Source organism: Saccostrea cucullata, unplaced genomic scaffold (genome assembly GCF_032062105.1).
Source record: "Saccostrea cucullata isolate Sc308-1 unplaced genomic scaffold, CSIRO_AGI_Scuc_v1 ctg83, whole genome shotgun sequence".
Lineage (NCBI taxonomy): Eukaryota > Metazoa > Mollusca > Bivalvia > Ostreida > Ostreidae > Saccostrea > Saccostrea cuccullata.
In genome coordinates, this window is record NW_026929751.1 from 332,616 (window position 1) to 355,000 (window position 22,385).

Sequence of the window (22,385 nt, forward strand, 5' to 3'; positions counted from 1 at the left end):
TTACATAAAAAAAATACCGGCATTGATAATATGTATAATTTATAAATTAATATGAATGAAACCTGTTTACAGGTTAGTAGATTTTTTTTTTTGAATTATGAACATTAAGTAATACGTCATTTTATAATGTTTGAACAAAAATGTCAAAAATAAGTGTATAATTCTATTTAGTGCAGCAGACCACATTCCGGATACAATAAGTCATTATTTTAAAGTATATACATCGCTCTTTATTTCAATATTTTTTTTCATTTGTACATGTACATGTAGTAGGACTTTTTATATGGCCGACCTTAATAAAAAGGCACTGAGAATTTTTCACTTTTAAACAAATACTGCGCTCTTAGTAAATAACAGTTTATAAACTGTTCACAAAGAATAAACACCAACAATTCGATGTATTTATTCATAAATTACACCGTACAATGCATATACAAATTATAATAATAATAGTAAATAAAAGGCAAAAATATGCATGCCTTAATAAATTAAAGAAAATATTTAGACAATGAGAAAATTTTGGACAGTTTACTCTGTAAAAAAGGTAATTAATTTATTTATAAAATTAAACACCTTGAAAAATCTATAGGTTTATCATCGTGGTGCGTAAAATACATGTAAGTTTTATTTTTGTGCATTAAAAAGTTTCCGGGTGTAGTGCATGTAAATACATGTACCAGTAGAACTTTGGCATATACATGTAATATAGATTTTATTCAATCGTGAAAAGGGGTTAAGAAACGGATCATCTGACCAGTTTATTTTTTACAGTCATTTCTGTCTTGGTACATTTTAAATGATTTCCATACAGGTAAGTAATATTAAGTACAATTTGTTTTTTTAGAAAAAAAAACTAGAGTAAGATCGATTTCATGCCGTCAAGAATGCCATGGCATCCTTTATAACATCTCTGCCCTCAAGATCTTTCGACCTGAGCCATATTAAGGCCTTCTCCTCAATCATTTCCCATTCCTCTTTTTGTTCCTTCCAATCTTTCCTTAAGAATGCTACTGCGAGAGCTGTGGCCCAGACATTAACATCCTGTCAAAAGAAAAATAGATTAAGCATCTATGAGTACAATGGACAATAGACCAATCAATTTAGTACAGTACATTGGATAAAAGACCCGTGAACAATTCAGAGCAGTACAGTGGACAAAAGACCCGTGAACAATTTAGTCTAAACATGTAATACAATGAACAGGACTTTCAAACAATTCAGCATAGAACAGTGGATACAAGACCAATGAACGATTCATTAAAATACAATGCACAAGACTTAATTTTGAATAATTCAGCATAGTACAGTGGATAAAAGATCCGTGAACGATTATTTCTCGATCATGACAAGGAGCACAAGGCGGGTGTGACCGGTCGGCAGGGGATGCTCACTCCTCCATGGCACCTGATCCTACCTCTGATGTTTTAGAGGTCCGTGTTTGCTCTGCTCCTATTTGGTATTGTTTTATGGACTTTGATATTGAATACTCTTCATTATCTCGATATCCTTCATTCAGTATAATACAATGGACAAAAGACCCTTGAACAGTTCAGTATAGTACAGTGGACAAGACCTTTGCACAGTTCAGTATAATACATGTACAATGGACAAATAACACGTGAACAATTCAGCATGGTACAGTGGACAAAATATGTCTTATATCATTTCAAAGGGAGCAATGGTTCCTCAGAGAGACAACCAGATGGACAAGATTGAAGGTTTTCTGGTCAAATATTAAAAAGAGCTCTTCAAGTTTGGCATCATTAAACACTGTACATATTGAATTCATACCTACCTTCACCACAGAGGCTGACTTTATTTTATTCAAAGACAAGCCAAGTATTTCAGAAAAAGATTTGTTTAGCTGCCAGGACCCATCAAATCTCTGGTTCCCAATCAATTTTATCATTTTAGAAGAGTCTTCTGAATATAAAAGTCCATAGTTTTAGGAAAACATCATGGATCATGACAATTGTTAAACAAGACAGTTAATATTTTTAACAAATTAAATGTTTAACTATAAACTCAAATGAATGAAAGAAAAATTTCTGAAGACAATTTAGATTCTTTCAAACATTATCAGTCTTTGCAAAATAATATTTCACCTAATGGAATAATAAAAAAAGTTTACCGAATATCCATCATATTAAAAAATCGACGTTTTCATGATAGTAGTGCATATGATAAATTACAGTTTCTAAAAATGCATTTTTTACCTTTTCAACATAATGCTATATTTTCCGTAAGTAATATTAAATTTCTTTATAAGAAAATGTTTATTTTTTCCATATTAAATATACGTTGTGCTTAAATTACCTGAACCTAAATCTGATTCTTCAGATTTTTGCAAGCTGTGGCTACTTGTGGTAGCTACACTGTGTGCTCCGTAAGCCTGCTTGGCTTTTGATGCTGCGTTTTTTCTTTTTGATAGTACAGCTGAAAAACATGGAAAGACTTTCATAAAAAACGAAATTAAGATAAATTTCATGCCTCTAGATTCAAATATTTTACCTAATTTCATGGACGTTTGGACTTTTTTTGACTTTTTGACTGATGGTACGGTTCTTATACTTCCTCCACATTTCCGTTTCCGTGAAATTTTGTAGCAATCCGTTTCCTCTATCAAATATTCTGTAGCTTGACATTTTGATATGACGTCACCACTCGTTTTGTCAACACCAACAAATGCTGTATGTATGCTTGTGATATTGGCAGCGGTGCTTAGTACCACTATCTCATGCTCTAAAGTCAAATATAATAGTAAGGGGAAATCATAATAGAGTACGTGTACAGAATAAGGACTGTCATTACTTATTAATACAAATCATATCTTTCTTCAGATGTTTTGAAAACAATATAGCAATTAAAGGATATATGAGTTACGCATTTCCAAAATCATCACAAAGTACATAATTAAAATTTGGTTGTCAAAGCTGAAAAAGCTCTGAAAAGTGATTTTGGAAAGTTTCGGACACAATCGTTACTAGGTCCATTAGGCGAAATTATTTTTAATACGACCATTTTTCTATACAATACAAATGTAGATATTAAGCAAAAATCACGTTATGTAAGTGTTTATAGCGGGCTCCGAGTAATCTAGGTTTAAGAAAGACATGATATTGAGTACATGCCATTTATTTCATAAAGAATGAGATTATTTTAAACCAAATATGTTGTTTCAAAAATTATTTTAAATAGTTCATCAATTTATCTTTTTGGGGGGTTATTCTTGCTTAAGTTTAATATTATTCAAAATTACATAAAATATAACAGGTAGCCTTACCTTTGGCGCCCTTCATTTCCATCTCTGATAATCTGGCTTTAGCGGCCAGTCTATGAAGTGGATAGGATTCGTCTGTGTTGGCTGACCTGTCCGCGGCTTTTAAGACAAAGTCCATGTTATATTCCACATTCCTGTCCCCTGCCCTACCAGCTAGTTTCAATGAACTTTTGCCAGAAAATCGCTATTGAAACAGCAAAATCAAAAAATTTTAATAAAAATTTTGAAATTTACATCAACATGTATCGTATTTGACATAACAATAAATTAAAAATGTTACATTTTTTCAATACAACATCAGTGAAATTATCTGTCTCCTGTTGCGAGTCACTACTGATTCTAAATTATAAGAGGTACCTTTGATATATCTCGTGATATGATTCCAAAAAGAATAAGCTTGTCTCCTTGAAATATTGGCGGTACTTCTTCTGAAGCATTGATGACAGAACAACCTTCAGGTAGGCTCCACATCAAAGATACGTCCGTAATTCCACACTGGACGCTACTCTTCATCACAGACATAATCTACATATATTAAGTATACCAGGTATATATTCAACAATATAAATAAGGTGTCAGATAAAAATCCTTTTGACCTGAACCACTGAATTTCACGTTTCAGTAAAAAAAAATACAATTGCATTATAGACAAGAAACAGTCTGTTTGCTCGATGTCCTTGAGTAAACACGGATAAAAAATATTGCATTTTCAATTTATGACAAACTTAATACTAGTAAGCCGCATTCTGAACTACCAATGAAATCAGGCTCGAGTGCATTAAAAATTGACTTGCTTTTATAAATTACGACTTACGTTATATTAAGGACAGACGAGACGTTCCTTAATAATAGATAATTTTTTCTAGGAGTTTGTCATTGAAGTATTGCTACAAGTAGAGCTAAAATGTTATATTTTTTAAACATGTTTACTCACGATATATCCTTGCCAGGCATCTGCATGAAAAAGGTTATTCTTTGGGGAAGAAAAATAATTTTTCGGGTAATTTCAAATGTTTAAGTGAATTCTTTAAAAAAAAAAATATTAGAAACTGGTTTAGAAACAGAATTTTATTAAAATTTTGAAATTTTTCATACACTTACAATGATATACGAAACGAGTGCATTAAAAAGATTTTAAACGACTCGTAATTTATGACCTTAAAAAGGTTTTCTTTGCCCGAGGAATTCGGATATTGAAATCAGACTGAAATAACACCATTGTTAAATCTAATGAGCTTATCAAAACCTCACCTTAGATGCTAGTCTGTCGTTGTCTTTAACAAACGTAGCCTTTCCTCTACTTGCTTTTGCAACGTCTTTTATCAGTTCTGTTGAACAACCATCTCCAATCCCAAATGTAAAGATTCTAAATGAGAAACATAATTTAATTTATCCCAAGTTTACAAATGTCAAAGAAAGTGTTTTTAGTACTGTTAAGAAATCAGTTTCCTCACATACCTCAAAATATTTTTAGCCACGTCTCTTTCCTCTGCACCCAACAAAAACATCTATTGTTACATGTATGTTTAACTTAAGTATGTTTTAATATTATATATTTTTGTTTGAGTTTCAAAGAGGAATGTTTCATTAAAGTTAATGTATGAGATATCTGAGAATATATATTATAAAATACCTTGTGTTTTTCTGTTTTTTCACAAGCTTAACAATTCCTGGAACATTCCAAACTTGTCCATCCGTAAGCAAAAAAATCTAAGGAAAATAACTTCAATGAGCCTTTTCAGAGAACATTTATAAACTTTAGGAATTTCAAGAAGAAAATTAAACGATATTAAACATATTTCGTAAATTAAGACACTCACTTGTCTAGCGTAGGAGTCGGAGGATTTGTTTTTAAATATATCCTCCAGAGGTTTATAGATTTCAGTGCCACCCATATCTGCCATCATATTTTTCTGTAAATCCATGGCGCTTTGCAAGTTATTCTCGTTATATTCTAAACTCCTTCAAAAAAAATTATATACTCAGTTGTTATATTAAAAGATGACATTCACCAAAGCAACAATTTCAATAACTAACTACATGTACATGTCTAATTGTCTTCAAATGGTTGGTTCCAAAATAAAGAAACTTCTTTGTCTTTATTAATGCATACTTCATACAGTTTGAAATATTCGGAATTGAAATGTTCATAAATGGTCAAATACATGCATTTGAAGGTTCTCAAAAGTGATTTTAGATAGTTATGAATCGAGAGGTTAAGACCATATAACATTCTTTTTTATAGATTAAGACTTGGCGCCCTGCATAGAAACCATGCATATATGTTGGTTAAATATTGTTTGGGACAAAAAAATTCTCAATTATTATTATTTGAAATTGCATTTGCATTGACTGTTTATTAAATAAGTTGCTAATTAAAATGTTACAAAATCAACATTATACAACCCAAACATTACTGAAATTATAAAGTTGTATTATTTCCAAGTCATAATATGGGAAGTTTTGCACACAATATTATAACATATACTGGTGGTATTTGGTGAAAAAAGAAATACATTATTAAAAATTGCACAAAATAAATTTAATTTTATGAGAAATTGCAAATTAATTTTCTTGTTCACCTTGTAAATAATTTTGAATAACTGGACCCAAAGCTGACAACATTGAAGATACAGTGTACAGGGAGACTCTTCAGCATCAGTACAAGGGCCTCTTTAGCTTTCTCTATACGAGAGCCCATCATTGACCCTGTGTAAGATTAAAACATATCCTTTGTGTATCATTTTATCACGAATTGATTTTTACAAACAAACTTATAAATTTGTTTTTTTATGTACATTAAATGCCTGTTATTTACTTTTTGTGTATATCTGAGATACAAGATTTGTTTCTCACCAGAGCGGTCAATTATGAACACAAATTCACATGGCATGTTTGTGTCAAGATCCTTAAATTCTGGAGAAAAATTTACCATCAGAATGTCGGATGACAAAAACACGTCTGTAAATAAACCCAGAGGAAAGATTTTGAAGAGAGTTGACGCCATTATTGATAAATTACAAGATTTCACACACCCCTACCCTATCCCCCAAAAATAATGAATCAAATTAATTTTCTAACTTTCAGTGTCTTTTTTGCCAATCTCAAGAACAGCCTCTGGCTTTTCAAACCCTCTATAATGCAACAAAATCGAAAAATCCGAGCCTCCTTTAAGATGCGTTGATAAAGCCACCTGTAGATTGAAATTTACATATTGAAATATTTGAATATCTTTATTTCAATTTTTTTTATTTGTATCTTTTGCATTTTCTTGAATTTCAAAGACATCGTCATTTTATTGCTTAATTACTATCATTGTAACTTGTAGTTTGTTTTTTTTTCACAAATTTCGAGATATGAAAGTTTGAAAAATGAGAATTGAGTACTTTGTATTTTATTTTATCAGCGAACACGTCAAATTCCATTTTGTTTTCGGATACCATCAGCTTTTTACCACCAAAAATTACAGCCTCAAGGTCCATCGCAAAGTCAGGATAATACACCACTTGGTCAATCTCTTGATCAATCAGCGCTGTACAACCCTTTGTCGTGTTTGGTGTTAATTTGGATTCATCCGTTGATGCTTAAAGAACCCAAATAGAATTCATTTTATAGAATTTCTTTTTCCTAATTGAAATCCCTACTTTCATAAAAAAAATATGAATTTTACCAAGATCAAATGATATAATTCAGAGCGAAAACTTACGACATTCGGGGGCATATCTTGGATTCAGGACTGTTGGAAGCATAAATGTTCCTGTCTTATCAGACCTCAATTCAATCTCTTGCGCGTAAGCAAACGTGAGTTTGGCAGTCTTCTTGGCAGGGATTTTACCGAGTCTGAGTCGAAAAATATCCCCCGCTTCATCATCTTCCCCCAAGTACATTGCTGTGTGACCCAAATTAATTGCATCACGGTAAGTCGCTTTTGCCTAATCAAACAGAATAACATTGAATTGTTAGATAGCGGTATAAAATAAAGAAACTGTATTAGCCCTGTATACAGCATTTTTTGCCAACTATTACAGCATAAAAATAAATTTGATTCAATTTAGCAAAAACGTACAAATAGATAAATAAATGTTTTCCTATTATAAATTTTGGAGTATTTTCCTGAGAATGTAAAATTCAAATTTCTAATCACTTTTTAAAAACTTATCCACACAGAATCTACACACAATTTCGATCCAAAGCAAAAGAAAAATTTAACGGAAAACATATGTACGTAATCGCTCCAAACGAAACGGAAAATGCAATAACGGAAAACATCCACTCTCCTCGTGCAAAATCATTCATGTCCAGTGTTTTTATTTTTTAAAATCCTTCGCTGATACAGCCACACGTCTCTTAATGTCGCAATTGCAATTTGAAAATAAAAATCCGTGACATCTTTTTCGAAGAATTTTCTGTAAATCCTGTTTTTGTTAATCTAGATAAAGGAATTTAAGACCTCAGTGAATTTAAATTTATTCTAACTCTCCATCTTCAATTTAATAGATACAACAATGACCTAAATCCTCCACCTTATCCATTAAGACTGACTATCACTCGGCTTTAAATTGTCAAAACTAATCTGACCGAATTTTACGTTTTCCGTGGAAATATATATACTGCGAGTCCAGAACTCTGGAGAACAAATGCTATCAAAGTTTAAAGTGGGCGGAGCTATTTTTGATTGATCGTGTCACAAATCATTTAGAGAACTCGACAAGATAAATTTGGGGGTGAAGGTCAGAGGTCACGTTGGCTATGAATCCATGATTTATTGGAAACTGTATTTTCAAAATGAAAGCTTTTGAGAACTAAAGACCGCTAATAAAGTATTTCTTTGTATTTCCAATAATTTTTTAAAGAATATCATCATCGAAAAAGTTGACAATATTTAATGCATTATGCACAATAAATCGTACATGTACAGTGTACTTGATACCAACCTCCTGCCTTAACTTCTAACTTTTTCTATATTTCTACATCGGAAGGTACCTGTGATTTCTCCTGAACCTCAGCTACAATGGTCCTACCGTCTATCTCAGCTTCAAACTTGTAGACCGCTGCCCCGGAGTCCAATGGAAACACAAACTCTGTCTCTATGTTCTTGTCCGAGTCGTTAATATATTGAAGGTCAGAGGTCACATTGGCAATGAATCCATGAATTGAAACCTGTATGCTGATTTTCTTCAGTGAAACTGCAATGAAAGGTATAAATATTGTTCTAAGTTATTTTTAGGAAGGAAAAGAGGAAATAAGCAACAACATGTATTTGAATCATTGTTCCTGATAGTTGAATTAGAATTTTCAAAGAAATCGATATCGTAGCCTGATAGACAACACTTGTTAAAAAGGAATACTATGTACCATAATTTTATTTGATAGATCTTCAAAATACCCCTTTTAAACTATGGTGTCAGTATTTATAAATATTTCTTTTTTACCCCCAAAAAATGTTTACCTGCCTTTTCTTTACGTATTTTATTAGTTCATGTTATGCATTAATCTTAATTACTAATGGCAACTTTTAACGCTAACGCATATTAATTGCAAAATAAAACATTTCTTTTCATTTACTATGAAAAATTGGGGGGGGGGGATCTAATAAAATATTTTTTTTTTAAAAAAGCTAATATCGGCCTTCAATGCTAAAACCAGAATTATCAGAAAGATCTATGATATAATATTTGCTGTGGTATTCCTCCTTAATTTCCTTACCTGTCTGATTCTGATTCAGCGATAATAGTCCACACCTTCCCCGTCTTTTAGCGATATTGTACATAGCGAACTAGATTCTTAGCTAGGACTCCAACTCTAAAATCATCAAATAATTGCGATAATGTGGTAAAATATCATTTTTAAAACACCGCAAAAAAGTAATTAGTGGTGTTGCACATTATAATTCCTCCCTAGGGTTCAGCAGAGAAACAAATATAAATGTTTATAGAATGTGTCGAAAAAATTTTTAATGTATTACAATTTAAGAAAGTAAATTTTATATCAGGGATTTAATTCAACATATTTATATCTAAATTTATGTGTGTTATTAAAATACAGGGAAGAATTTTTAAACTGTTTCATTTTTTTTTTTCATTTTAATTAATCAAATATGTTTCATATGCTGAAAAAAGACATTTCATTCACAAAACAAAAGAGCTAAATAAAAACGGCGAAGTATAACACTGGACTATTACTACTCTTACAATATGTTTGTACTACAGATCAATTAATCCGGGTTCTGTCGATACAGTGCACATGTACTTTGCATTTTGATAAAGTATCAGTGATAAGTGGCCATGTATATTTGTTCAGTAAATATATATAAAGGTTTGATTATTATAACACATGAGCTAAATAAAAACGGCTAAGTATCATAACTGGACTATTAGTTAAATTCGATACAGTGCACATGTACTTTGCATTTTGATAAAGTATCGCATATTTGTTCAGTAAATATTATAACTAAAGTTAAATTTCGCCATAAAAGTAATTTTATAGTTAGACGCCGGGTCTACCTAAATCAATCTAATTATTTAAATCATAGCCTTTGATCCGCTCACATAGATCGCTACAAAACGCCCGATGTATATCAGTGGATCAGATTTTAATCAAATTGTACCTATATATATACGTATCTTTCGTCACTTACGGAATCACATGGGGAGCGCCTATTTTGAATGAACACATTCAATATTTTTTTTTCAATTTATTGAATTACAGCGCCAGGTAGAAATTTTCGATCCCAAGGTTGACCTAAATTTAACTGTAAACACCCGTAAATGTTTACAAATATGCAAATACCTTTGATGACGATCCCTTTAAAAATAGACTCTTTCACTGTTTCAGATCTGCATGTTAAAATTCTGGCTCTCACAGTTGCCTGGAAAGTAACATTTATTTGTCCACAAATCAATCGGTACTAAGAGTCACAGTCCCTGAAACAAAAATAGATATTACAAACTGTTACAGGGTAACCCCGATCGAATATAAATAATAAATGCGTACATCCGTTAGCAACAGAGTAGCTTCCGGTTATCCCGAATAGGCGGAATTTGCCGATTGCATGTTCTGAAAAATATTACAGAGAACTACCTACATGTTAAAAGAACACTGCTCCATGAAATTCGTGAATTTCATGCATTTTTTTTTTTATATTTCAGCACTCTGTTGATTAAACTATGTAAAGACTCTTCCATGTCTCTGAACGGCTAGTCAACATTCTATTCGGTTCAGTTCAATTCATTCTCTAAAAACCATGTAAATGGTACATGAGGTACATAAACATATACAACATAAAATTATAGATATTATGATATAGTGGGTCAAGCAGAATGTGCAACACGTAGCTAAGGAAAACAGACCATACCGTCCATTTCCATTAATTTTAATAAAAAAATAAATGTACACAATTTTTTTTTCAAAGAATCAACGTCATTTTATTTAGCATGACTTCACACAACTTGATGATATTTATATTAGAACAAAATTTTTGGTTCAAATAATCTTTCCTCAATACATTCTAAAAGATGGGTACCCCAAAGCGTAACGTACGGACGGACGGAAACTTGTACAGCTAGACATAAAGACAGCTAGACTTCCCTATCACTACAATACTATCGATATTTTCATACATGTAAACCCTATATTTCTCAGCCGTATAACAAACCGGGGCGCTACTTTGGTAAAACAATTTATCACACAGATCGAATTGACATTCGTAAAAATCCGCGAAAAATTTCTACATTGTCCAAACACGAAAATACTACTTCTGGTGTGTGGGGGTCAAACTTCTTTCTGTTCAATAGAATTCTTTTTTCGAACCCAACCACTTACCCTTCTTTAAATTTACTATATACACTTGTCACTTCAACGTGTCTGTTGAAAGTGTGTGTGTGTATGTGTGTGTGTGGGGGGGGGTTGCACTATGTAACAAAAATTCTGAAAGTCTCATTATTTCATCCACAGGTGCTTGAGGATAGGATCCCCCCTTCCATATAGACCCGTCACCCCTGGGTCTTTTCGACTTTTTTTCTCATAAATTATCTGTCATTGACATATTTGTGATAAGATATTACTAGTATCACATCACTGAGCCAAAAACTTCGTGAATTTGGAATTAGGCCATTCTAAGGTTTTCCCTTATTTAGCATCCACCCATCTTTCAAAAGACATGAGTCTAAAATAAAACACATACTTTATAGTACAATTATAGGGAAGTCACTGGGCTATGAAATTACTTCACTATATCCGTATTTTGTTATAACCGTATAAGAAATTCATTAAATTTATATAGCTGGGAATCCAAGATGAATTTGCTATATCAGTAAATTCGCAATATCCGTATATTCGTACTATAAATGAGTTTTGCTGTACATGTAATAAAAATGACATACGATATAATCCCTATTAACCGCCCCGGGCGCTTAGAAAATTGAGAAAAGGGGGTGGTTATTTTGGTATTCTCTTTGTAATATTTAATATCATATCTTACTTCAAAAATATTTTGGAAAGAAAATAAATTTAAAGAATCTCGAAAATAATGACTAACTTTACTTTAAATGAAGAAAATACACCCAAATCATATGCTAAATGAACCATTTTTTGCCAAGAAATTGGACAATAAACATGTTTCATTTTCATTTCCATTTTTATTTCAAATTTTGGCAGACTTTTGTTACAATTCTAGATTAATCTAATCACTGTACAGGGGGCTCTTATATTTCCTGGCAATTGAAAAAGACCTAAGGGTACGCTTATAAGGGTAGGTAAGGTAATTGACTAATTCAAAGAATATATTTTTTTTTCATCTTTATCTATTTTTCAAAAAGAAAGCTATTTTCTTCAGCAATGCACTTTTCCAATAATGACATTTAATACAAATATTACATTGTAAGCATGTTTAGAGACATTGGCAGAAATAACAAATTCTGTCCAGAATAATCAATTTTCAGACTCCTTATTCTGTTTGTTTTTTCTGACATGGGGCTTCAAAAACCCTAGCACACTCAGATGCTAAATCTAGAAAAAAAAAATTGAAATGGCTGTTTAGAATAAACAATGTACTAGAAAGATTATTGTACATTGACCTCTATGGGCTTTGCATGTTTTACATGTATTAAGATATATTGTTATAAATAATTCTCTTTTTATTAAAATATTAAATCAAATAAATTATTTACCAAAATATTTTAACAAAATTAAAATTCGTTTCTTTGCATAAAGAACAGATAACTCTTCAAAAACTTTTCGTGTTCAAACTGATTATATTTGTTATCAGTTACGTGAATTTGGTTAATTTCACTTTCATTGTTATCTAGCAATGTAATTTTAAATAGTTTAAACAGATTCAAATGGATCGAAATCCCTTCCTTATATATTGAATACCTTAATATAAAAAAATCAAATTAGTTTCAAATATATGAGTTGAAGAAAAAGAATTCTGGATGCTCTTTTCAAGATTTATGGAACAGTGCTGAGGATTAGATGCTGTTTAATTGATAGCATATGATGTTAAAAGTCCCTCTCGAGAATTTTTCACTCATATGAAGATCCCTTGCCAGTGGAGAGTTGCAAATTTTGTTATATACTCACGCAGCACTTATGGCCATTGAGCAGTGAGGGGTCTTTTTCGTGCCAGCCACATCCTGCAACATGAAACTTTGGTTTAAACAGTCTCATTTATAGGACCGGTCTCCACGTCGCACAGTGGGATTTTAACCCAGGACATACGGATCAACTCCAGGACCTTACCTCACGACTCTAGAACAGACGCTCTAACCACTACGCCACAAGGGCAGTTAAATTGAAGGCTTAGATTCGCATTTTTAGCTCACAATTAATAAAGTAAATGGTTGAAGCTATACTCTCAGTGTTGACTGCATCCACGGTTAGAGGTTTTGAAGATGGTAAATACCAAAGAAACCTTAATTTATACACTATCTTTTATTGCCATCGACCTTGATAGACCTTAGAACTGATAAAAGAGTCTGTAAACCTTATAACTCTGGTAAACATGTACCCGAGGGTGCAGACTAAGTAATTACTCTTCTGTGACATTGATTTAAGAAAAAGAGATCACAGCTAGAGCAAAGCTCTTAACAACATAATGCGTAGCTCTTCTGTTTCAGCAATGTATAGTGTACATACGAGGGTTGATCCAAAAGTTCATGGAATTTCTTTCTAAAATTGTATCGTGATGTGATGTAAACAAATGATAGAAATATTTATTATATAGAGTCATAATGCAACAATATTGGAAAATTTCACCCGTTCCAATTACCAATAAGGTTACACGAGCTTTCTGAAACATGGATTGTTGTGAAACCCGTCTGTTTGCCTATCCATAACAATTTTTGATCCAGGTTTTCTTAGCAACTGCTCATGCTCTGCTTGAAATCTTAGCACATTCTTTGTTGAGGCATGTCATGGTGGGACTAGTTTTTGTTCACAACAGATGTCAACTTCCTGTGCTTCTGTTTGCATCATACATAATAAATTTTCATCCCAGTTTTTTCAGCAACTACTGAGTACTCATTATAGATGCTTAAAATTTAAGCATATTCTTTACAGAGGCATGCCATATGGTGGGATTTATTTTAGTTTAAATCAGATTGTAAACCTTCTGTTTATCCATGTGTCTGTCTGTACAATACATAACACGTTTTCGTCACAGTTTTCTTAGCAAGTGCTCATTGCAGATGCTTGAAATTTTAGCACATTCTTTGAGGCAGTTAATATGGTGGAATTTGTATTTATTTAAAACGGATGTCAAGTTCCTATTAAGCCGCGCATCTGGCTGTAACTGAACTTTTGTATATCAACACAAGAGGCCAAGGGGCCACATCGCTCACCTGAGCAATTGGCTAGGAAAAAACAAAGTTCAGATCAGAACTCAATGTAAACTGGGGGGGGGGGGGGGATTTTACACCCCCCCCCCCCCAGGGGGTCATGATTTGAACAAACTTGAATCTACACTACCTGAGGATAATTCCCTATAAATAAAACGAAGCCTGACTTTGAAGTACTTGAAAAGAAGATTTTAAAAGGTTTCCCTATATGTTCCTATGTAAAACTTTGATCCGCCATTTTGGCCCCACCCTACCCCCGGGGGTCATGATTTGAACAAACTTGAATCTACACTACCTGAGGATGAATCCACATGAGTTTCATCTTTCCTGGCCCAGTGGTTCTTGAGAAGAAGATTTTTAAAGTTTTTTCCTATATATTCCCTTGTAAAACTTTGATTGGCCATTTTGGCCCAACCCTTCCCCCCGGGTCATGATTTGAACAAACTTGAATCTACAATACCTGAGGATGATTCCACATGAGTTTCATCTTTCCTGACCCAAAGTTTCTTGAGAAGAAGATTTTTTAAAGATTTTCCCTATATATTCCTATGTAAAATTTTGATCGGCCATTTTGGCCCCACCCTACCTCGGGGGGTCATGATTTGAACAAACTTGAATCTACACTACCTGAGAATGATCCCACATGAGTTTCATCTTTCCTGACCTTGTGGTACTTGAGAAGAAGATTTTTAAAGATTTTTCCTGTATATTCCTATGTAAAACTTTGATCGGCCATTTTGGCCCCACCCTTCCCCCGGGGGTCATGATTTGAAAAACTTGAATCTACACTACCTGAGGATGATTCCACATGAGTTTCATCTTTCCTGGCCCAGTGGTTCTTGAGAAGAAGATTTTTAAAGATTTTTCCTGTATATTCCTATGTAAAACTTTGATCGACCTTTTGGCCCCACCCTACCCCAAGGGGTCATGGTTTGAACAAACTTGAATCTACACTGCCTGAGGATGATCCCAAATCAGTTTCATCTTTCCTGGCCCAGTGGTTCTTGAGAAGAAGATTTTTAAAGATTTTTTCTATATATTCCTATGTAAAACTTTGATCAGCCATTTTGGCCCCACCCTACCCCCAGGGGTCATGATTTGAACAAACTTGAATCTACACTACCTGAGAATGATCCCACATGAGTTTCATCTTTCCTGATCTAGTGGTACTTGAGAAGAAGATTTTTAAAGATTTTTCCTGTATATTCCTATGTAAATCTTTGATCGGCCATTTTGGCCCCACCCTTCCCCCGGGGGTCATGATTTGAACAAACTTGAATCTACACTGCCTGAGGATGATCCCAAATGAGTTTTATCTTTCCTGGCCCAGTGGTTATTGAGAAGAAGATTTTTAAAGATTTTTCCTGTATATTCCTATGTAAATCTTTGATCGGCCATTTTGGCCCCACCCTACCCCCGGGGGTCATGATTTGAACAAACTTGAATCTACACTACCTGAGGATGATTCCACATGAGTTTCATCTTTCCTGGCCCAGTGGTTCTTGAGAAGAAGATTTTTAAAGATTTTTCCTGTATATTCCTATGTAAAACTTTTCAGCCATTTTGGCCCCATCCTGGGGTCATGTTGAAATTCCACATATATTTGGTTATTGAGAAGAAGATTTTTTAAAAATGCCATTAATTTTTCTCTAATTCATAATTATCTCCCCTTGGAAAAGGGCCTGGCATCTGAACAAACTTGAATCCCCTTTACCCAAGGATACTTTGTACCAAGTTGGTTATTATCAGAAGAAGATGGAAATGTGAAAAGTTTACGACGACAACAACGACAACGACAACGATAGACAACGGACAAATTTTGATCAGAAAAGCTCACTTGAGCCTTCGGCGCAGGTGAGCTAATTATAGTGTATAATCACATCAGAGCTGAGGGTATTACTAATGGACACTGGCTCACATACTTTTTGTTGGGTGTTCTTTTTATATATGATTAACAATCCTATGCACTTTCTCTGAATAAATAGTGTTTTTAAAATTTATTGAAAACTTTTTTGTTATTTTGGGGTCATTTTTAAGTCAACTGAGCTAAAAGATCGTGAGCCTTGCTGATCATCCGTTTTCCATCTGTACTCTTTTCATATTTTCAACTTCTCCTCAAAAACCACTGGGAAAATTTTAACCAAACTTGCTGCATAGGGGAATTTCAATTGTGAAATGAAGGAACAAAATCAAAAGAAATGGGGTAGAATTGCTAAGATTTATCTTGAAGTATCTTTGGGTTGTGCTGATTCTGAATTGGTAAATCATGTCTCCCGGAAGTAGGGAGGCTACAATAGATTTCATTTTTTTTTTCATTTGAATATTTAGGAACAATTTTTCAAATTCTCTTTTCAAGAACCACTGGCCCAGAAATACCGAAACTTATGTTGAAGTGTCATGGGGTAGTGTAGTTAATTTGAAATTGTTAAAATCATTACCCCTTGGGATAGTACTGGCCACATTGGGAATCAAAGTTTAACATTGAAATATATAGGAGTTATGTTTGAAAAAAACATTCTCAAGAACCACAACGCCAAAAATGCTAAAACTTCCAAGGAAGCATCCTGGGAAAGTGTAGATTCTAAATTATTTCAAATCATGACTCCATTTTCAGGGCGGGGTCAAAATAGATCTTGCAAGTGGGAAAATCTGCTGAAGAACAGCAGGCTAAAGTTTCTCAGGTGAGGGTTGTGGTCCATAGGTCTCATATTTACACTACTCGTGTAATTTATATATCAATATAATGTTTATAATACTTTATATACCTGTTTATATATAAATCATACCGCAGATTCTAAAGCCATTCCAAAGATCAGTCAATAGCTTTATCATGTATATGCCTTGATGACGGCTTGATGGCAGGTGTCCGATTGCAGATTTAAGAGGTAGGATTCGGACTCTGTGGATGCAGCACAATCTGATACAGAACCAGTTTCTGTAGTGTTTTGCATAAAAAGCCCATCTCCGCTTTGTTTTTCAGTGTAGAATCATGCTTCTTTAATTGTGTTGATCTCTATTTTGGTTACTACAAAGGGTAACTCTTTTTTCGTTTATGAATTTTTCGAGTTACTGTTCCTATTTTTTCATTAAATATTCTGATCAGGCCAGTTATAGAAATAAAGAACGGTGTTCAAACTCAAAGTCCATTTAACAGAACAAATCAAGAGCAGAGCAAATTAGGACAAGGTCATAGTATCGACCATAGAATATATACAAAACGATGAATTCAAACGCAAATCTTTTTTTGAATGAAGAAGAATTTAAATTTAAATGTAAAAATAGTACATCAACATATATAGTTCACTAAGGGAAATACTTTTTAAATGTATATATCTCAGAATAAAATATCAATTTGGAGGGAAATAAGTTGCAGTGGATAAACAGGGAGTTACATGTAAATTATATGAAGATTAATATATGTGAGAGTTATTGTACTGCCTGAATCGCATCGTGTACACAAAATATGTGTAGTAAAACTTTCATATTTAATTAAGAAATGTCATTATCAAGCAGGAAAAGCACTAAAGTTACAAAACTGTTATGTTGATAAAAAAGTCATTGCTTCCTGTACGACATCTTTGCCTTCAACATCTCTTGTCTTCAACCAGTTCAACGCTTTCTCCTCGATCATCTCCCATTCATCTCTTTGTTCCATGAAATACTTTCTCAAAAATGCAATGGCAAGAGCTGTCGTCCAAACACTAACATCCTATGGGGAAAAAACCTACATGTATTAATTGAATCTTTGTCATGTGAATGACAAAACTTTTTTACAGGATGCAAAATCTTAACTTGAATAACGAAAGAGTTACATACTTATACTCTCTTTTATTGATAAGTATTGAAGGTTAGAGACACCATTAACGGTTTTTTTTTTTCAATTTGACTTCGTTTTCCTTTGAAAGTAGTTTTTCTTTGAAAGTACTTATTTCACTTTAGACTATGTTTTCCACGTTTCGTTTATTGCAAAAATAAAATCCAACCTTTTCTATCATATATTATTCAATTTACCTGTATCACTGTAGATGATTTTATTTCATCCTGTGATTTGTTGAGTATTTCTGAGATTTTCTCTGTTAACTCCCAACATCCATCAAACCTCTGATTCTCAATCAATTCCAACATTTTCAAGAACTGACTTCCTTTAATAAAATCATAGTGTTCGGAAAATACTGAGTATACCAAATTTAAAATCCCTAAACCAAGAATATGTAACACATGTTTGCTTTTCAATTTATTATTTTTTTTTACAATATCTATTGTATGTACACATGTTGCTTAAAAAATGACATTGGACCTACTTCCCAACAGATTTCTAGAAATCTGTAGCTGGTAATTGATAAGAGGAGTCATAATATATAAAGGAAATCATCTTGTGTATATGATGTGTCAAACTCCAGGGAATGTTTTATCCTTTTTCATCCTTTTTATGGAAATGAATACTGAGTACCCTACCCAAAGAAAAGTTCCTAGATCCACCCTATCAAGACAAACCGTTTTAGTTGAATCAAATATTTGGGGAAAAAAATTAAGTTAATTATCTAAGTTCCTTTTTACTTTGAATAAAAATTATAAACAAACAAACAATCCTTTAGTTTTCTTAATGAGAAACTTTGCAGTGAAGAAGTAGAATTTAACTCCAAGTTTTCAATTTAAAACAAATTTAAATGAAATCTTACGTTTTTCATTTTCGGGCTCAATGTCCCCGAGTTCTTCAAGTATATCAGATTCATTACTTAAAAATTCTAAAGATTAAAGATAAATGCTATAAAAAGAGTTGTCCCTTAAAATTCTTGACAAACTTAAGGCATGGTTTAATAATTAATGTCTGAGTTTAACACTAATATTTGTAACGCCCAAACTACAAAGCATATAAAAATCAAAATGCTTAAAGATTAAATCATCTAAAATTTTCAGCGTAGTTTTCCTACAAAGGGTTGAGTGCTGTCTGATTTGTTCCTATTCTTTATACCATTTATCCCATTAAAGACTTCCTGTATTTCTTTGCATACAACTTTTAACATTTTTTATGTTTGTTTTGAGTCAAATCATAAAAATCTTGAAGCATTTCCTGTAATTCCCTTGAGCTTTTCAAACAAACTTTGTAAGCATGAAAGCAAGAATCATGCAAGAAACATACGTATAAGTGTTTTGCAAGAAGTGTTTTATTAAAAACATATCTGTTACATTCAAGAATCCTTTAAGAACTGTTTGGAAAATGTATTGGAAGTCACTTTATTTAAAATGACAAGCGCGCTTCAGATTTATTACACCAATAGCTTTCAAAATGTCAAAATAAATAGAAAACAACTACATGTATATACAGTGAAGACAATCCTGTGTTTTGTGCATATATCGAAGATTACCTTTCTGGTCTAAGTCTGGAGTATCATAGTCCAAAGAACATAATGCCATGCTGCGGCATGCGACTGACTTTGTTTTCTTTTTTGATGCCATTGCTTTTAAACATAAACATAAAATTTTGTCAGTTTCATTTCTCTTTCATTTGAGGTGAGAATATATCCTCGCACTGCTTTTTGTTTTTTTTTTCTACAAAGGGTTAAGCATTCTCTTTAAATTTTATTTGTTAAAATAATGTATCCAATATAAGACTTTTTATCACCATTTGCATATTACTTTCATATGTTTTTCTTTATGTTCAGTTTGCAATATGTCTATTTACTCTTCCAGAATTTCTTGAAATCCTATCAAGCCTTCCAAACACTGTGTATGAAGCATTGTTGCGACGCACTTTGGAAAAAAAAACTCGTCGAAAAAAAGGAATCAAAATGCCTAAGATTAAGATAAAATCAACGCAATTTGAAGTTTTACAGAGTGCATTAACAGTGTACATTCACATTATTTTACCATGGAGACAATTAAGACACTTTCAAAAAAATGTATTAAACAAAATGTATTAAACAAACATACTGGACTAATTTTAGCAATGAACAGCATTATTTTGTTATATTACTTTCGAAATGCATTTGTGACAAAAAATGGCTGACTTACATGTAGTCGTACTCGAACAACAAACGGCTGTAAACGTTTATCTTGGAAATTCTTTTGTAGTAGTAAATAATAATTTGTACAGGGTTTATGAAGACAAAGGTCTTGCCATAAGTTAAGACATTAATTGTATTTATTATATGAGTGAAGGAAGGGAGATAGTTTAAATATGATGTTTGTTCTGTTTTCCAGTGAAAGCAAGCTGGGGAATAGATGCGTCCTTATTTGAGCAATTTGATATGAAAGATGGTAAATTTTACAGTTAGAAAAAATTAAATGAATATTTAAACATTAATAAAAAATATTAAATCCCTCAAACATCATTTACGTTATCTGGAAGAGGATATCCTTATCTCCCAGACTATTGCTGAGATTTTATCATTTCTGATGGACTGTTTAAAAAAATCTTGCATGGTAAGAAATATGTCTTTTAGCTTCTGTTCTTACTATTCTGTGGGAATAAACACTTTTTAATACTTTTATATATTTATTAAACAACAATTAAAAGTTAATCATATTGTGGGAAGATTATTTTCAATTAGCAAACAATCTTGAGCCCCATTCTTCATATATTTAAAAACAAAGAGAGGCTCATGGGCCACACGAGGACAATCTGTTAGGAAAAAAGGCAAATCAGATAAGTGTTAAAAAGTTCACGGGGGACTTAAATTCTATACTTCTTGAAGATGCCTTTATAGCATATAACTTTTTAAATATTTTAAAACAGATTTTCTTCCTATATATTACTTTGTAAAAATTTAATCACCATTGTGGCCCCATCCTACCCCAAACAAATTTAATTTTTACTACAGGAGGATGCTCACATATCAATATGACTAAACATTGATTTACTGTTCTTGAGAAGATCCTATTTTTTATGTTAAAACTTTGATCTCCCATTGTGGCCCCACTTATCCCCTGGGAGTTATGATTTTAACAAACTTGAACCTACACAACCAGAGAATGCTTCCATATAAAATTCTATTGATCATGAGAAAAAGATATTTAAAGATTGTTTTCTATTTATTTACATTTAAAACTTTGAACCCCCATTGTGGCCCAACCCTACCTCCGGGGGTCATGATTTGTATAAAATTGAATCTAAACCACCTGAGGATGATTCAGCATGACTTTTAACTTTTTTTAACCGAGTAGTAAGAATTGAATTAAATTGAATATACACTACCTAAGGATGATTCCACATGAGTTTTATCTTCCCTGGCCAAGTGGTTCTTGAGAAGAAGATTTTTAAATGATACCATTAATTTTTCCTTAATTTGTAATTATCTGCAGTTTGAAGAGGGCATGGCCTTTCATTTAAAAAGAAAACTTGAATTCCCTTAACACAATGATACTCTGTACCAAGATTTAATTGAAATCGGCCCAGTAGTTTTTGAGAGGATGAAAATGTGAAAAGTTTAATACAACGACGGCAACGCCGACGACGACAGACAATGTACAAATTTTGATCAGATGAGCTCACTTGAGCCTTCAGCTCAGGTGAGCACATTAATAAAAATCTAAACACAGCTAAATGTATTATGGTCTTTAGTACATGGAGTTAACTTGGTCATTCAATTTTAAAGAATTTATGAATTCAATTGCAACGTGCATAATTTTTTCAAAGTGTGTTATAACAAAGCTTGTTAGAATCGTGCGAGAAAGAAGTATGTGTAACGCAAGGATATTTTAAAAAATTATTTGTTACATTCAAGAAAGTTGGAAAAATGTGCAAGATTCAACTGGAAGTCACCTTATATTAAAAATGGCTAGTGAGGTTTAGATTTATCACATCAATATATTTTAATGTGTCGAAATTAAGATAATCTGAGAAAACAATAAAATTTAGACTAATTTGCGTTTTGCATATATATCAAAAGTTACCTGGAATATCAATATCCATAGAATGTGGCACTGGGGCCAAGTTGCGAGATAATAGTGGCTTCATTTTCTTCCTTTTTGGTAAAATATCTTTAAAAAATAAAATATATGTATGCAAATGATATCTGAATACTTGAATACTTAATTTTATTTGTCAATTACTAATTTTAACTTTTCTGTTCTACAAGCAGAAAATTAAAAAAAAAAATATTTCAACTCACTTGAACAAAAATTTGCCACCTTCCCCATGAGTCCTTGTGCTGATTTATACCTTGGTGCAGTTGCAGCACATAGACTGTACATAGCTTCCTCTACAACTTCCTCAAGGTCATCTGTATTGCTTAATTTTCCTACAATTTCTCTGCTCTCTCTATCTACAC

General features: G+C 32.6%; 2 protein-coding genes across 5 annotated transcripts in view; both read right to left on the bottom strand.

Moving 5' to 3' along the window:
* Positions 1 to 413: 413 nt before the first annotated feature.
* LOC134282138 (von Willebrand factor A domain-containing protein 5A-like) lies at positions 414 to 11,154 on the bottom strand. 3 transcript variants are annotated; one of them, XM_062764588.1, is made up of 18 exons: positions 10,365 to 11,154; positions 10,070 to 10,203; positions 8,987 to 9,082; positions 8,264 to 8,466; positions 6,987 to 7,212; positions 6,667 to 6,863; positions 6,362 to 6,473; positions 6,137 to 6,241; positions 5,863 to 5,989; positions 5,101 to 5,242; positions 4,914 to 4,990; positions 4,532 to 4,646; positions 3,638 to 3,805; positions 3,284 to 3,464; positions 2,512 to 2,742; positions 2,317 to 2,436; positions 1,796 to 1,923; positions 414 to 1,041 (listed from the first exon to the last, which is right to left on the bottom strand). In XM_062764588.1, exons 3-18 carry the CDS (start codon positions 9,048 to 9,050, stop codon positions 871 to 873), a joined length of 2,367 nt encoding a protein of 788 aa, XP_062620572.1. In that variant the 5' UTR covers positions 9,051 to 9,082; positions 10,070 to 10,203; positions 10,365 to 11,154; the 3' UTR covers positions 414 to 870. The 3 variants fall into 3 exon arrangements, with proteins under 3 accessions (XP_062620572.1, XP_062620571.1, XP_062620573.1); XM_062764587.1 differs by having other exon boundaries at positions 10,070 to 11,154; XM_062764589.1 differs by lacking the exons at positions 6,362 to 6,473; positions 6,667 to 6,863 and having other exon boundaries at positions 10,070 to 11,154.
* A 4,714-nt stretch (positions 11,155 to 15,868) lies between these two features.
* Positions 15,869 to 22,385, bottom strand: part of LOC134282139 (von Willebrand factor A domain-containing protein 5A-like) — a 19,765-nt gene continuing 13,248 nt past the window's right edge. The window contains exons 14-18 of one of the 2 annotated variants that reach the window (XM_062764590.1): positions 22,227 to 22,385; positions 22,009 to 22,095; positions 19,482 to 19,574; positions 18,127 to 18,257; positions 15,869 to 17,824 (exon numbers count right to left, since the gene is read on the bottom strand). The exon at positions 22,227 to 22,385 is cut by the window's right edge and continues 63 nt beyond it. In XM_062764590.1, coding sequence (XP_062620574.1) covers positions 17,654 to 17,824; positions 18,127 to 18,257; positions 19,482 to 19,574; positions 22,009 to 22,095; positions 22,227 to 22,385 — 641 coding nt within the window. In that variant the 3' untranslated portion in view covers positions 15,869 to 17,653. The remainder of the gene's footprint in view (positions 17,825 to 18,126; positions 18,258 to 19,481; positions 19,575 to 22,008; positions 22,096 to 22,226) is intronic. The other variant, XM_062764591.1, reaches the window with a different exon arrangement.